Below are 18,153 nucleotides of genomic sequence, written 5' to 3'. Positions count from 1 at the left end.
CACAATAGGGGATCAAAGTTTTGTAAACATGGGAATGTACAGTAAAACACGCTTATAACAAAGTACCTGGGACGGACGATTTTGCTTTGTTATAAGTGTAATTGCTTATATCCATTAAGTTTACAATATATTTTAAAGTCACGCTTTGCTGTAAGTGTCAATTCATTATAGACTTGTTTTGCTATAAGCATGCTTTACTGTATAAGAAAAAAATTCCTTCTCAAGAACCACTAGGCAAGAAAAGTTGAATCCTATGTGAAAGTTTCATTACATAATGTAGAAACAAATTTGTTCTTTCAAAACTACTCCTCCTACAGGTTTGATGCAACAAGTAGACTATACTAGTCTACATATTGTTTTTGTCAGTGTTCTTCTTCAATCAAATTTTGTCCGAGCCTTAACTAGACAACCCTTTGACATTAAGACTTCAAACTTGAAACATGGAGAGGTGGTATGGAATTGGGGTTGAGGCCACCAAACTTTTTTTTTTACCTTGACCTTACAATAAGGTCAAGGTCAATCTTTACATAAAAATATAGTCCAGGCTATAACCTGAGAACCCTTTGACATTAGGATTTCAAATTTGTAACATAGGAAAAAGGCATTTACAAAAGATGCACTGAAGTAAAATTTTGACCTTGACTCCTTTCTTCATTCAAGATCAAACTGAGAAAAACACCTCCAAACCATAACTTAAGAACCTTTTGACATTAAAACTTCAATCTTGGAACATGGAGAGGTGGTATTGAGAAAGGGTGCATGCAAACAAAATTTTTTGCCTTGTTTTTATGCCCCGCCATGAATATGGCTGGTGCATAACTGCATATAGTGTTTGTCATGTCCCTCTTCCGTCCTTTCATCATTCCGTCTGTCTTTCCGTCAAGCTTTGCGTTTAGCTCTGTTTAAAGTTTAGTTTCAAAGAAACTATCAAATATATTTATATCAAACTTCATATGCTGATAGATATTGATGAGAGCTATGTAACTGCATCAACATTTTTTGATCTTGAACTTTCCTTTGACCTCACATTTCTTAAATGTGTTTAGCTCAGTTTTAAAGATACCATTCAAGATAGTGGAATTAAACTTCTTACGTTGATACGTACTGATCTAAGTTATTCAACTGCATCAACAATATTTGACCTTGACCTTTCCTTTGACCTTGACCTCACTTTTCTTAAATTAGTGTTTAGCTCAGTTTTAAAGATACCATTCAAGATAGTGTAATTAAACTTCTTACGTTGATACAAACTGATGTAAGCTATTCAACTGAATCAACATTTTTTGACCTTGACCTTTCCTTTGACCTTGACCTCACTTTTCTTAAATTAGTATTTAGTTCAGTTTTCATCAAATCATTCAAGATATGTAAATCAAACTTCATATGCTGATATATACTAATGAGAGCTATTCAACTGCATCAATATTTTTTGACCTTGACCTTTCCTTTAACTTTGACCTCACTTTCTTAAATTTGTGTCAAAATTCATAAATGGGAATATACACTTAATTTGATCGCCGAAATATGGCTGAAATATTGCCGCCTAGGCATTTAACAATAATAATCAATTATAATCAATCCAAAAGATGATTAGGCTGTTGTGTAAAATGTTGGATGAATTCTGGGAACCAGGGTCTTTATATATATATATATATATATATATATATATATATATATATATATATATATATAAAATCATTTTTCGACCCCCATTTGACCTCCAGGGTGAAAATGAAAATTCCGAAACCTTACTGCACATCTACAGGACACCACCAACCACCTCCCAAAAGATGATAAGGCTACTGTATAAAATGTAAGAGGAGTTCAGGGGACCAGGGGCTTTTTGCATAAAAAACGTCATTTTTCGACCCCCAGGGTGAAAATGAAAATTCCGAAACCTTACTGCACATCTACAGGACACCACCAACCATCTCCCGAAAGATGATTAGGCTACTGTGTAAAATGTAAGAGGTGTTTGAGAAAGAAGAGTGTGACAGACGGACGGACGGACAGACATGAGTAACAACAATATACACGAACTTTCTTTAGAAAGTGCGGGTATAATAAAGATGATAAAACAAACAAATAATACCTGCCAAATTGGACTTCTCGATTTGCGAGTATAAGAGGCTACATCATGACTATATTTGATAATATATTTATTGACTTGGTATTATCCATTATATTTCGCGTCAGTCCGTAGAAACGTTTTTCAAAGGGCTCCCCAAAATTTTGACAAGCAAGAAAAAACCCCAAACAAAAAGCAAGCAATAAGACTTACTGGCCAACTCCGAAAATCCTATTTCGGGGGTTTGGGTGGGGTGGGGTGGTGGGTCTCCAACTAAATTTTTTTTGTTTCAATGCAAAAATTTTCCCGGGTTCGATCTTACATCAACAAAAAATAAGACAAGCATCATCTAAATTTACATATTAAAACTACAGCATAAGGCTTCTCTCAAAAAAGGTTATAGCCCCCACCCCTTCGTACTACGGACCTGCACGTACACATACTGTTGTCAGTTCTTATGATAAAAATAATTCTTAACTGATAAGAAAGACGTAAGACAGTCAAAGATCTTTTATTTGGTGCTCTGGACAATTGTCAGTGTTTTCACTTATAACAGGAAATATGGCGTCTGTTTGATTGAGGATATGATATATAGAATGATATACGAGGGTCATTCAAAAAGTTCACAGACTTTTGTAATAACTTTTTTACTTAACATCATATACTTACCAAATTTGGTAGACACATTTTAGCAGTTATTCCAATTAATTTGAATTAAAAAAAAGAATTAAAAATATCCTGATATACTTTCAAATTATTTAGATTTCCACACCGCAAAAAAGAGTTCACGGAGCACGGCAAAATTTATTGATTTACAATCAATGCACGATACTATGTTAATAGTCCTCGTTTTGAAAAATGGCGCTAAATTGAAATGAAATTTAGACATTCAAATTAGGTATTGTTGCGTCATTACATATGCAAAATTGTGACGTAATATACTGCTTCGTTGAATGAAAATTAATTAAAGAAGACAGGTAGTTCGCATCGGAAAAAGCCGTTAAAAAAAATGACTTCGCCGAACGTCACGGAGCAAAATTTTGTGTTGCTCTTGCATGGAAAGACACCGATACAAACTGTGAAAATGCTAAAAGAGGCAGGAAACATGTCAAAAGTGAGCCGTGCGTTTGTTTATAAATGGCACAAACGATTTATGAATGGCAGAGACTCTGTTTTAGACGATGGGCGATCAGGGAGGAAACGAATTATAAGTGAAAATTTGGTCGAAAAAAATAAGCAGCGTTATGGAAAGTGACGAGCGCGTCACAGTTGAAGAACTTGCGTCAATGTATGATATCAGCTCTGGTACTGCTTTTACAATTCTGTCCCAACACTCGGATATGAAAAGAGTTTCGGCGCGCTGGATACCCAAACTCCTGACTGATGAAGACAAAACAAGAAGATTACATCTTTCTAGGGCATTCCTTGGGCGGCATTCAAATGAAGACGATTTTCTTCAACGAATAGTCACAACTGACGAAACGTGGTTTTTTCATTACGATCCTGAAACGAAGCAACAGTCTTCAACATGGAAGAGAAAATCATCCCCGCCACCCCCCAAAGCTAAAGTCAGAAAATCTGCTAGGAAAAACATGTTCATATTTTTTTATGGATATTCATAGTATGCTCCTTGTGCATGTGGTACTCGAGGGACAATCAGTCAATGCAGAATATTACGCACAGGTAATATACAATTTTATATATATATATATATATATATATATATATATATATATATATATATATATATATATATATATATATATATATATATATATATATATTATAATTTCAAAATGTATATCAAATTAATTTTGTCAGCGTATGATAATGAAAAGAAATTTTATTTAATACCATGACTTCGATTAAAAAAATTAACCAATTGTCAATATCCTAAAATAAGTTAATATTGCACTTTGATTATAAAGACATTACTCTTCATTCTCCGTTAAACAGGTGATTCGGCGTGATCTTGTGAATGCTATTCGGAAGATAAGGATTGACAAGCAGATAGAAGAGTTTCTTCTACATCAAGACAACGCTCCTGCCCACCGTGCTGATACATGCTTGCTTGAGTTGGATTTGTTAGGTTTAGATCGTGTGATTCATGCACCTTACAGTCCGGACCTAGCGCCGATGGAGTTCAAGGTTTTCCCTACTGTGAAGGCGGAATTACGCGGTAGAAAGTTTAAAAACAGAAAAACTAACGTATGCGACACGGACAATCGTTAGAAGATTAGATGAAAAGTGGTATAGAGGTGTCTACAATGAGTGGGTAAGACGTCATAGACTGTGTGTGAAGTGTAGAGGAGAGTATTTTGAAAAACAGTTACTGTGAAATACGACGTCGTGACGTTGTGTTTGACGTTACGATAATTGTTTTGGACTGCTCCGTGGACACAGAACAAGCCGATATTAAAATTAAGTAACATCACTACCATTTATTCCAATGAAATAAAATTTTGCATATCGGTAAAATAAATGTTTTTGAACATAATAATGTGTGGATCATGAATTTCTGACAAGTAATATTGCGAAGAGCGACATTGTCTACGAACTTTATGAATGACCCTCGTAATATTTACATGCTTCATAAAAATGAAAATACAAACATAATGATATTCAAAAATGCAAGTAGTTTTATTCCAATAACACTGTACACAGCCATAAAAATCATAATCGATATCAATATTATGACGGATGGCGCCAGACATTGTGAAGAATTTTGCTGTATCCTTGGAAACAGCTTCGTAACAATGTTCTTCACATTGTCTATCGTATGTCTTTAGTTAAAGGGGCATGGACACAGATTTGAAGTTTACATTTTCTCAAATTTTCTGTATAATATCATGAATTATATGTTGCCATAGCATTTCACACGGAAATATAATAAAAGCGTGTTCAAAGTTCTTTTTTTTTTCTGGAAATTATTGACACTACAAATTTCGGGACGCGTTTGATTGACAAATCCTTGCACTTTCACAAAGTAAACTTATTCCTTAATACTTAAGAAAAATAGAAATTTTGTTGTATATTAATGAAAAATATTAAAACTAATCCAGAAAATTCAGAGTAGAAATGTGAGAAAGGAAAACCAACTCACCAGTATTGTCAGTCCGTGCTCAGTGATGTGTGCAAAGTTTAACAAACTGAACACATCCAATGAAACGTTAACATGAACAATAACAGATCTCGTGCCCTGTTACAAAAACAGATGTTTTACGTGATGTAAAGAAGAATGTCGTTGTCATTGAATTCTAAGGATATTCATGTAAGTTCAATTCATTTAACTGTTTTTATTTTTTGAGTAAGCATAGAAATTTAAAATGTAAACAATGCGACTGTGTCCAGGCTCCTTTAAGAAATAATATATATTCATTGAAAAAAAAAACTGGTACCGGTAAATAATTTGTTGATGTTGAAAAGAAACATATCTTAATGCCATATTCAGGTTTTGATAGTAATTATGTTCATAGATCGTGGTATTAATATATATATACCGCAACCCTGTAATAACCAAAATACATCTTTTAAAAGAGAAGAAAAGAAGAAAAACTATAAATAATTGATTTCCCTGTCAATCATATCTATATAAGTCGTTCTGTACAATCAGTATGCATTTTTTTAATGCTAAGATAGTGTGCCCTACACGCAGGTGATACGAATTTTACGATTTGGTAAGAGGGGAAAATTGTACAGTTTAAATAAAATATTGGACTCTCACTTGTTATAAGGATAAAATAAGGGAAAAAATTCGAAATTCGTCATATTTGCGTAATTTATCTGAATGTCCAAGGCATCATCACATTCTTGTTTGACTCGTTTCTTCTTTCCGAAAACTTACAGACATATTTCCATCTGTGTATTGAACAAGCATAAATTTTGGATGGGTGTAAACTCTTTCCTGTTTGCTGTTCCTATCTATGCTTCTAGAACTCGTCGAGTCTGCGGTAGGTATTTTTCCCGACTGATAAGTGAAGTACCGAGATGGATAGAAGTAGGGTTTACACGTTACTAAGCACTTGAAACCATGTCTATATTTTTTGCTGTAGAAACAATAAATCATAGGATTAACTCCACTGTTACATAATCCCAACCACTGACTGACGGGTATAATGATCTCAAATAATAGATTCAATTCACTTTGTGAATTTGGTGGATAGAAGTATAATTTGAAATATATCACATATAACGGCAGCCACGAGAGAGCGAAGATACTTATTACTATTCCAAACATCTTGATGACTTTGATCTTGGATTTGTGGATAACGCCGCTATAACAAGTGTTGGAGACACCAGGGGCATGCCGGCGCCAAACACGGATAGTTATTGAAGTGTAACATACCATGATAAGAATCAGTGGCAATGCGTAACACAACAGGAAAAGTCCAACAACAAAATAAGACCGTTGAAAGTTGAAGTCTGGCCATATCTGATGACACATGGGTATAATCTGAGACCGTGTATGGGATTCATATGCCTCGTAAAATATGACAACCGGAAGTGACAAAGTAATGGCAACAATCCAGATACAAAAAATGGCGACACGGGCGGCAGTTTTGGAAATTTTCGACAACCATGTATTACAAATTGCCATGTACCTAAAAAGTATATACAATTAATTCTGTATAAATTGTCAAACATTATGACATACAGCAGTTTAAAAAAAAATGATTTAAGTGCTGAAACATACTTTTATAATAATTAAACATAATTGTTCTTGAAATGTCGAGAATTTACTGGGTGAGAGCATGACAAATATTAGTCAAATTCTAAATGTTGAATATATTCCCATCCGTAAATTTTAATAAAATAAGAACAAGACACAACACCAGAGGAACATGTCTTTATAAATGGTTATCTGACCTATAGGACCTGGATTGGTTTTATTCTTTACAAAAAGCTTGTCGATTTTCGTTACGGTCAATGACTTTAGGCTACATACATATTCTAATTTTTTTCTCATAAATCATTTCAGTATGTATGGATAGGAGGAACCTTTTCATATATTAACTATAAAGCATGATATTGTCAATACATTTGAGTTTCTTATCTACAAATGTTTGATATTTTTGTTTACTTTTCATTCGCGCATTATGGTAATATTCTTATGCTAGTTTATTTTACAACAAAATTCCATGGATACAATAAAACTTGCCATTAATGTCTGCAAATTATATAAATGAAGTCCAAAGAAGAGCAGATACTGATATGTAGCCCTTCTGTTTTAAAATTTGAGATCTAAGTTTAACACGTTGACTCAGTAAAAAAGTATATGTATGTAATTCTAAATATACTGAAAGGAAAAAGAAACGCAGGGTACACTTTTTAGGTGAAATAAGTTTATATTTTTCAGACTATTTTCCAGTTATCCTATCTAACATTTAAAATTATCTTTAATAAAAATGTAACCAAAATCTCATTTGATTTTCCCCAATAATTCATGAGTTATTGAAACACATATGACGGTGCCCCCCAAAAGTGAAAAATGAAAATTCTCATTATTTCACGTCTCTCCCGCGCATCTGTCACAGCCTTGATTCTCCTATGCATGGAGTTCATCAGTGTGTTTATCCTTCTAATAGGGATATTATTCAACCCTTCAAAGAAGGCAGTCCTTAGTTGATTGAGACCAGCTTCGACATTTTAAACCCTATCGTCCACGTAGTCCCACAGACGTTTGATGCGAAAAAGATGGACTTGAGAGAGACCAGTCAAAAGGATAAATGTGACTGTTTGCGAGAAAATCTTGACAAACCCTGTAAGCATTGGGAGGGGGGTTAACATGCCCAAAAAAATAGGCAAACAACGCACGCATGCGCGAGTTAAAGGAACACTTACGTAAATTTGACGAGCTCACAAACCAATATCGCGCTATCGATTTCCTTCAGTCTTGGGGTGAATGTAACGATTATGATAGCCTGCTGTATTAATAACAGTTTTAGGGTAATGTGATGGTGATTATACAGGTGGCAGGATAAATAGCCCGATCTTGACGTAGCGCTGTTACGCGTCAACGTCATCGTCACGGTTGGAAACCTTTCTAAGCTTTTCTAAGGACGGATAAGACGTTCTATTTCGGAAAAAATCACAGCAAACTGCACAGAAACCCGTCGTTGCCTTTGTCCTTACTTAAGCAATGCAATAGTCAGACCCCATGTTACTGTTAATGTCGAAAAACGATGTTATAACTTAAGTGCAGCAAATGGTACTATGAGATGTGTGAAAAACAAGTCTTAATCGATATGCACATGTTTTTGGCCTTTTACCACTTTCCTTATGTGACGTCATACATTTCACGGATGAGTGGTTCTGAACACTGATTTTAATGCACAGTAACCAAGATATCCCTCTGACCAAATTTTATAATTTTCGGTTATACAGTCAAAAAAATGTTCGCATATTATGTTACCCTGCATTTCTTTTCCTTTCAGTATACATATATTAAGCTCAAATAATATAAGCAACACGTTACATACTTTCCAATAACCAAGATAAGCACTAGTAGTATAGACAGAGTAAAAGCAACGTGAATAAATTCTAAGGAATATATACATGTACAATCGAAATCCATTGTAGTTCATTTTAGGCGAGAATACCTGTATCGAATAACACACAGTGAATAATTTTAGAAAATGCACTATACTGAGGTATAGTTCCGCTTGACTATGTTTTAGCTACAATGGAATTTACGATTTGCTCTCGCTCTTAAATGTCTTTTATGTCAAGAATGAACATGCATAAAAGATAGATAATTGCAGGGAAATACTAGGTTTCCTTATTTTTTTTAATTTGTAGTTTTTTTTTGTGATTTTCGACCCTAGGGCAGTGGTGCCCCCCAAAAATTCAATCTTAATTTTTTTTTCCTTGCGTCATAACCTATCAAAATATCATAATTTATTTAGGGACAGGCCTGCTCTAAAGGACTTCAAAACCAAAATTCACACAAAATCTGTGCTTTTACGGACAAAATGCTCTTTTGACAATCTTATGAGGTTAATTTTAAAGTTGCAATAAAAAAAACTAAAAAATCCAAATTTGAAAAATTTAGACAAATAAACCATAGAAAACATCTAATGAACGTTGATTTTTAAATGTGACTTTTTCCGGGAAATTGTTCTCTCCTATAGGTCAAATCTTTTGATTCCGAATACATCCTTAGAGAGGGAAAAGGGAGGGATTGACGTTTCGACGCCCGTTTAAACAAAGAAAAACCTTTTACTGATAGTAATGGAAACCGTTACAGATGTTCCCCTAAACGACTCCCGTACTCCCTTCCGTTTCCTTTGTGGTGCACTATTTCCTATAATCTCTAAAAAAAGGTAAGCAATAATTCGTATGATAAAGTTTCTCGTATCTACCATAGTACATCACAACGTAGATGTTGCCATACAACTTCTGGCCAATCGCATTTCTGCGCACGTATTTTTATATCATCTGAAAAGTGTTATCTCGAAATAGAGAGTTACGTATTACATTGTAAAATGCAACGAATGTCATTGCAAATTCTGAAAGTTACAGCATTTGACATAACGGCCAATTAGAATTCAGCTAACATGCATGCATCTGCTTTTGTTAATTTCTGATGATACTATAATGCAAGGATGCATATTATTTGCCTAAATTCTAAATTTTGTCTTAGTTCGTTGTAAACTACAAAAGTAGTGATTTACAACCTTAGCTTTAAAATTCAGAATGCATGTACGTACGCGTGTTTTCTTGATCTCTAATATATATCTTTTTATAGTGTCTCATGTTATATACTCTGAATTTTACACTATTTCATTGATAAAAAAGAAAGTAAGGATTATGAATGTATTTGCCAATAGAATTCAGCACACGTGTATGCATGCGCTTGCATTATGTTTTATAGTATCATAATGTAGGAAAATATTGTACTTATCTATATTTTAATTTCTAGGCCATTATGTAAACCTTGAATTTTCCGTTTTCTAGAGCATGAAAATTGTGTGGGTGTGACTGGTCGGCAGGGGATGCTTACTCCTCCATGGCACCCAATCCCACTTCTGATGTTATTGGGAGATCCTGATTTGTATTTTTGCTATTGACTTTTGAGCAGCTTGATTACTGATCGCTATCTCCAAATTTGGTTCTAAATTTCGCTCTGTTTAGTTGAAAAATAAGACAGTTATAATCATGTATTGTAGTGCACGTGTTTTGGAGAAACTTCGTTTATGTCATATTATAGGGCCACATAATTTGTACATATATGTAGTTCGTTGAGAAAAAAAAAACAAGAAAGTGACTGAGCCAATCAGAACGAAGCATGCGCGTGCGCTCATGTTAATTCAACCATGTCATTTTGTCTTGGTTACGTATATTTGTTTATTTACCGAGTTTCAAAGCATTTCATAGCAAATATGACAATTATAGCTATCTCAATTATATTAATTTAGTCATTTCACTAATCACATGCACGTGCACGTATGTCCGCGCAATGACCTTCGTTTCGGACATATGCACAGCATATACACAGCATGCATACTAATCCTGTAAAGGTTTTACTTCAACTGGATGAGCCTTTTTTCTAGAACACTTGTGGACGTTAAAGTACCGGAGAAGAAGTGATAAAAGTTAACATAATATTTTCAAACTTCGTTTGGGGATCCTCCATTACCGTACTTAACTTCAACGGGTAAGGAATAAATTACATACATAACATAGTGAAAATGTATTAAACTCCAAGTTTTCAATTTTACACAACACATTTTCTGTTGCAATTTCTGTTGATGTTAGTATCATTCTATCTTATTTTCTCTTATCATTTCAGTGAGAAGGGTATTTTGACTTCAAAGTAAAGCACTTGTCAAGCAAAACATTGTCATCGTTTCAGGCCGACACCTACGACTTTTGCAGGAAATGGTTAACATAATTGTCTTATTTCATGAAAAACACATAAAAAGATGTTTTATTATATTCCTAAGGCAATGTTAGAAGAATTCGTAATCATGCTTTATATAAAAGTTTTTTATTTTTATTGGTAAAATATATAAACGTTTCCAAATCGAAATCCTTAAGTCTAACTTTCAGGATTTGTTATGGTTACGGCGGGTTGGACCAATCGTCAGAAAACGCCTAAGCACCCGACCGCATCTCTGGTGTTTTGCCCTCTTCACAATTTGTAATGCAAGTTATTTATAGTATTTGTGAGATTTAATTTGTTACTGTTCGTTATAGACATCTTTTTTATTTGGACATTTTTTTGCCTATTTTCTAAAACCAGTATAAGCTCTGATCTGATGAGACTGGCTGCAGCTCTACTGTATCTTGATGTAGTATACATGAAGCTGTGTACCAGGTTTAATGAAATTAAACCAAACATGAGAAAAAGCGTTTTGAAAGAATTGCATAAATCTTTCTAATTAAATATTTCTTACCATTGCAATCCTTCATCGAAATAAAGTCTACATATGAAACTCTCAAGTTTTATTGAAATCGGGCCCAACTTAAGGACAAGTAGTATTCAGAGGGAATTTAGAAGGAATATAAACATCAAGCTTAAGCTTCGAAGTATTTTGACTTTTCCCAGTGTCATCATCTCTTTTTAACCGAACATTAATATTAATTACCTTTTCCAGAATTCTTTTAAAATAAATTATCTTGAATCTTATAATTATTATTTGTTAACTCGTTGATAAAATATTCTTCGCAACCCCTCTTTTCTTGGGAGAGGGGGAAGGTTCTGTATTTAATTTTTTGTGCAGCTCCAAATGAATGATAAGGGTGAATATAACGAATAGTGATCTATCTTATAAAAAAAATAAACGACATAAATATATGAAAAGGGCATAAAACATGGACCCCGGAAAATTCCAGATGTGGGATCAGGTGCCTACTAGGAGTAAGCATTCCCTGTCGACCGCTCACATCCTCCCAGAGAGCGCTATTTATTGTTCAGGTAGACGGAATATTCCTAAGTCAAATTTAGTATATGAACAAAGGTCTAATAATAAACACCCAGTTATAAAATAAATGTGACAAACTCTGAGGTGTCTTTAATTTTGAGTTCACTGGGATATATCGAGTCGACAAATGAATGGAAGTAAATATTGTTAATTGATAAAACGTCGTCGATATATCTGAATGTCGAGTCGAAGGCCACAACAAGTGTTTTCTTCTGTAGAAGTTTTTGAATAAATTTGAATAATTCTCTTGAGAGGAATATAAAAACAGGCCGGCAAATAAAGGAGCACAGCTAGAGCCTATCGAAATTCCATCAGTTTGTTGAAAGACCTGGTCTCCGAAGACTGCATAAATGTTGTCAATGAGGAACTCCAGCATCCCTTTATTACCAACTTCAGAGTACTTGTGTGTAGAATCGGAGTGATTTTTAACACAGAGTAATTTTGTTGATGACCAATCATGAGAAATGAATATTTCCCAGTTGCATTATTTTTGTAGAAGCAGTTATCTATCATATCAAAAAGAGTCTAACCATGTAACTAGCAAGATTAAATTTAAAGTTTAAATTTAGTCAATAATGGAAATTACATGACTTCACTTTTTTTTGCTCTTTATACCCCTGCCATGTCAGTCGAATAAAAACGAATCTGAAGGTATGTGAGAGCAGAGGCCTTCGTCTGAAAGGTAGGGAAGGTATGACAGTTTCAGAGGACTGTAACATTTCCATACTTATTACCTCTTGTCCGCACAATAATTATATCCTTCAAATTTTAGTATGACTTTCGTCATATCAAACGCATCGTAAATTCTCAATACGATTTCCCCCTGCCTTTATAGATACTTGAATTGTAGGGGAAAAAATAGACTGATTTGTTGTGTCTAATAATGTGGAATATATTGCTGGATTGCACCTCGAATACTTTTTTTGAATATGGATAAAGTGTAAGAGGAGTAGCATTTTTTAACAAGATGTTAACGCTGAACACGACTCGTAAACAGGCATACACCATATTAGTTTTCCTGTTTCCTATCTCAGCACTGGGGTATATAATCCTTCGCATTTGTTACACCTGGTTGCTTTTACCTGGTTGCTGCTGCCTGTCGTGCGTGTATTTTTTACGTCGTCCTGTTTGTTTGCTTTTCATTTCATTGAACGTGCATTTGTGATTATTTCATTTTGTAATGCATTGTCCTGTGCAATTGATGTCGAATATTTTCGGTAAGTTTTCTCCTGACGTGGCAGAGGCACATAAAAGTCATTTTGTTGAGCCCAAGTATATCACAATGACATTGAAGGAGTCGTCCGTTCAGGTAAAGTCCGTGCAGAATAATCTTACAGTGAACAGTGAACAAAGCTGAGGATTATTTAAGGGTTGGAGGAGGACAATCTACAAACGACAAATATGGCAGACAAAGATAACTCTCTTCCATTTACGAATCCTGTTCAATTTTAACAAACATTTACCAGTGCAGTAGCTCTCTTACTCCTCAACCAGTAGAGCTAAAATATTGATTTTTTTTCTCTTTATGTTTCAAATTTGATTTCCTTATTCTTCATGAATACAGAAAATTGTATAATTTCTTTCATTTGCTGATTTACAAAGAAAAGCCTCCCATCTCCAGTATCAATCTTTGAATAACAGAATTGCTTAGATGAAAGGGAATTGTTGACGTGAATATTTGAGAAATCGAGTTTGTTTTTCCTGTTGTTCACCACTTTATAGCTATTTAATGTCGGAAATGTGATTCATGAAATCGTATCATCTAAAATTCATCTAAAGACTGATTAAGAAGAAAAGTCAAAGGGAAAATTAGAATTTCTTGAATCACTTGTAGAGTATTGTACGGAATATATGGCGATTGCCATTCAATCACTTTGACTGTTGAGATTAAAAAGTCTTTGTATCCTCTGGCTTATTAGAAGCAGCATATCTGGTATCCTTAATTGCATTCGAATGGCTCAGGAAGAATACTGTAGTTTTTTTCTACTTTGCTCTCTGTAAATCAATACTACTACGGTGTATAAAGGTTTTTATAGAGCATAACTAATTCATGAATATTTCACCTCAATATAAATATTCATCGGCAACTAGATTTTACAGATGCGAGAAAATAAAAGTTACCTTACTTATTGGAATATTTCCATTGAATAAATAACAGGAAAATCAGAAACAGTTAAAACTGGCAGCTGTTGACCCTGTACATATTACAAACATTATCTTCTTTACAAACCCTCCAAAAAAGAAAGAAAGAAAGAAATAACCATAGTACTTGAAGTGGATTTACGTATGACATACATTGTTAAATGAACTTATTTTAGTTATAGAAAATAATGCTCTATTTAAACTAGTTGTTTAAAAACTGATGACTCATTCCAAAATTTTATGACTTTGTCACGACTTTAATCCAGCTGAGTCGCCCGCGTGGCGCCGTTGTTAGACCGTTCGCTCTAGAGTCGCGGAGAAAGGAGTTGATCCTTACGTTGCCCGATGAGACCGAATAAACCGAGGTCCCGTGTCGCAGTAGGTGCTGGCACGAAAAAGATCTCTCACTGCTCAATGGCCCTGTGTGCCGAGTATAGGTCAAAATTTTCAGCTCTCCACCGGCAAGTTGTGACGTCTCCATATGAGTGAAAAATTCTCGATAGGGACATTAAACAATAAACAAATAAAAATCCCAAAACAAAACAAAAACAAACAAACAAATTAATCCAGCTGTATGGTTAAAAAACATATTTGACACAATAAACTTTTTAATTTACTTTTTAGATACTTGTTAGATGGCGTACACATCTCAAAGATCCTACGTTTAATATATATCAAGGATCACAGGAAACTTTGAAATCATCACAATGTAAAGAGAAGAATTTGCTATCATGAAACAAAATGCACATGAGCCACCAGATTCACCAGATTCTTCTTTCTGTATATTACTATGTAAAACTGATTTTCCATTAAAAGAATCCCTTTAACCCAAGGATACTCTGTGCCAATTATGGTTGACATTTCCCAGTGGTTCTGGAGAAGATGAAAATTGTTTTTAAAAAAAAGAAAGAAAGAATAGATGACGACGAAAGACAACGGACAAAATATGGAAAAGCTCACTTCAGCCTTTGGCAAGAATCAAGAAATTGAAAACACAAATTTAATAATCTTATAATAAATGGTTTCAGGGTGATATTTAAGCAAGACAAATATATGCGTGAGAGTAAATATCACAATTATATAAAGTTTGCGTCGACCTTTACCTAAAAAATTGTCATAAGGTCACCGCACCTTTTACCTACAGGCACTCTTTAGTGAAGTATGTTAGATTTGGACTAGGAGAGAGAAGGAAGAGGTCTGCTCAGACCTTATGTAGTAGTTACTCTATATAATATTGTTGGATATGTGCAGATACCCGATGGGTGTGGTTATAATGACAAGAGGGAGAAGAGCTCCCGAGTTGTTATGACCAAGGTCATAGCGTATCTGCACATAATCAACAATATTATATTAGGGTAAGTCACTTGTAGTATAGAGTCAATCCGGGTAATTTCGACCGATGGGGCAAATCCGAACACATAAAAATTTATTAAAATTATTTTAAATTTTTTTTCTTATTTTACGTTAATTTGTACCTGTATATTTTTTAAAAATTCAGTTAATTAAATGCGTCCAACATATTTTGTTAATATAATTACTATTTGTAAAATAACACGAAAACTTGCGTGACGTCACCAAAAACATCAAAGTGAAAGCAAAACAGAAAAGCAGACGTACTATAGGTACCTCGGTACAAATAGACTTTCTGGTGAGTATAATTTTTTTCTGCAGTAAAAATTCAAATATATTTGCATGAAACATAACAAACATGTCAAAAAAACATAAATCTAAATTGAGAATTATATTTCAAACCGAATACTGAAAATTTCCTGATCGACTTTACCCCGCACTCCATAATCAATGCATAAAGGGGCGTTTCCAAACAAGTCGTTCGTTAAATTTACAACAAGACAGCTCATACGCTTAATATTCGTTCACAAACGCTATAGAATATATATTATTAAATTTAATATTAAATTTTTTATTCTTATAAATATGGAGTTATATATTTGTCTTTTTATTGCAGAAATGCCACGAAAATATGTTAAAAAGGGGGTGTACCAAAACTACAGTCCCGAGGACATGGAAAAAGCTTTAGATGCAGTAAAAGGGGGGTTGAGTTTGGGAAAAGCAAGTAAAATGTTTAAAATTTCCAAAACAACTCTAAGTGACAGAGTAACTTAAAGAGTTGTTCCTGGTGCGCCAATAGGTCGCCTCCCCGGCGCTACCAGCAAACCTGGAAGAGCAGTTGGTAACAAAAGTTGAAAATGCGGCTTCCATGGGGTTCGGTGTCAGCAGGCAACAACTGCTAGTAAAAACTGGGCGTCTTGTAAACAAATTAAAAATCTCTACACCTTTTAAAGGAGGTATACCAGGAAAAGACTGGTTTGACGGGTTACGTAAAAGACACCCGAAACTGAGCATAAAAAGGCCGTTGAAACTGTCCGTCGTTCGCTCACGAATGTTGAACCCATCAGTGGTAGAATCGTATTTTAATACCCTGTCTAAGATTGTCACTGATTTAAATATACAGGGTAATCCTGCAGCTTCTGGAATGCCGACGAAACTGACTTCCAGATGGAGCACCAGTCATCATCCGTGCGTGCTCGGAAGGGTGCGAAAGTACTGGGAAGGACGTCAAACAGTCGCGAATCTATTTCTACACTACTTTGCGTGAATGCTAGCGGCAGTTCTATGCCCCCAATGGTTGTTGTACGAGGGAAAACCAAAAGGTCTCTTCAGTCCTGGGGGGTTGAGGATGCACCTCAAGGAACAGTATTCACCTACCAGGCGAGGGCTTGGATGGATGACATCCTTGGGGAGGAATGGTTTCAAGTTTTTTTGTCCAACTGCGGTCCTCACCGCCACCAACTTCTTATTCTTGACAGTCATTCTAGCCACGAAGTTATTGGGCTGCTGGAAGCTGCTGTCAAAAATGATATTCATATCCTCGCCTTGCCCCCGCACAAAACACACTTTTTGCAACCCCTTGACAAAAGCATAAACGGGCCTTTGAAAGCAGCGTACAAGCGTGTCTGCTCTGAGTTCATGAATGCTAGCCCCGACAACATCGTTAACAAGAAGTCTTGGCCAGGTCTATTTAGACAAAGTTTTGAGAGAGCCTTGACACCACAAAACATTACTAGTGGCTTTCGTGCGACAGGTATTTATCCCTTGGATAGATCTGTAATACCTGCTGATGCGTTAGCCCCTTCTAGAGTATTTGAGTCCACCACATATACTCAAAAGGGTCCTTCCATCTCTAAACCTATTTCAGTGTCATCGACAGTGACTTCTGAAACAGAGCTCATGTCAAATGCGACAACACCTTTGACGATTTCTAATGATGACTCGACTCTGTCTACACCCTCCCTGATTCCTTCTATCTTTGACTCTACCGTGTCAGCACCCAGTCGGATTTCTTTAGCCGCCGAGTCAACTGTTTTAGCACCCTGCCCGATTCCATCTGCATTGGCCACTTTATCAGTTCTATCTAATTTTCAGCAACCCGCTAACATCACCTCTCCTGAGAGCAAACAAGCCGTCGATAAGCGTGCTTCTTCTAGTTTTGTAAGTGAACTTGCAGTTGCACCGTCTTCTTCCAAAATCAGAGATCCAGATCCTTTTTTACCAATTACCCCAGTGGCCGATTCAGAGGATCAAGTTTTTAATCTCTCTGAAACTGTTACTGCCTCACAAATTCTTTCTGATCTTGCTAATGGTGGTGTTAATGTCGAACTCATTACTCCAGAATGTAACAATGAATTTTCCGACTTGTGGAACAATCAACTGTCTACTCTCTTTGATGTTCCCTCTCCCGAACAGAAACCACGGCCAGATTCGCAAAGTAAGAGAAAACTTACTTCACACAGACTTCTTACATCGGAAGAAATTTTACAAGAAAAGAAGAAAAAAGCAGAAGAAAAGAACTAAAGAAAGAAATGAGAAAACTGAAAAAAGAAAAAGCGCTAAAGCAAAATGTGAAAAAATAGACGTGATTTAACAGTGTAATGGAAAATGTTATTAGTATTTGTTTTTAATTTATTGAGTGGTAATGTAACAACTATAAAATTTATA

The 18,153-nt window shown here is 35.0% G+C and overlaps 2 protein-coding genes across 2 annotated transcripts in view; one reads left to right on the top strand and one right to left on the bottom strand.

Annotated features, from left to right (window-relative positions):
• The first annotated feature begins 3,312 nt into the window (after positions 1–3,312).
• On the top strand, positions 3,313–4,300 carry LOC133203613 (histone-lysine N-methyltransferase SETMAR-like). Its single transcript, XM_061339388.1, has 2 exons — positions 3,313–3,636; positions 4,025–4,300. The coding sequence occupies exons 1-2, from the start codon at positions 3,313–3,315 to the stop codon at positions 4,298–4,300; spliced, it is 600 nt and encodes a 199-aa protein (XP_061195372.1).
• A 1,563-nt stretch (positions 4,301–5,863) lies between these two features.
• The window catches only part of LOC133205209 (neuropeptide SIFamide receptor-like), a 30,621-nt gene continuing 18,331 nt past the window's right edge, over positions 5,864–18,153 (bottom strand). The window contains exon 3 of the mRNA XM_061340973.1: positions 5,864–6,669. Within this exon, the coding sequence (XP_061196957.1) occupies positions 5,871–6,669 (799 nt within the window). The 3' untranslated portion in view covers positions 5,864–5,870. The remainder of the gene's footprint in view (positions 6,670–18,153) is intronic.

Source organism: Saccostrea echinata, unplaced genomic scaffold (assembly GCF_033153115.1).
Source record: "Saccostrea echinata isolate AGI-Se365-2 ecotype Australia unplaced genomic scaffold, CSIRO_AGI_Sech_v1 ptg000002l, whole genome shotgun sequence".
NCBI lineage: Eukaryota > Metazoa > Mollusca > Bivalvia > Ostreida > Ostreidae > Saccostrea > Saccostrea echinata.
The sequence above is the reverse complement of the archived record's forward strand: the minus strand, read 5'-3'. Positions and strand labels throughout refer to the sequence as shown.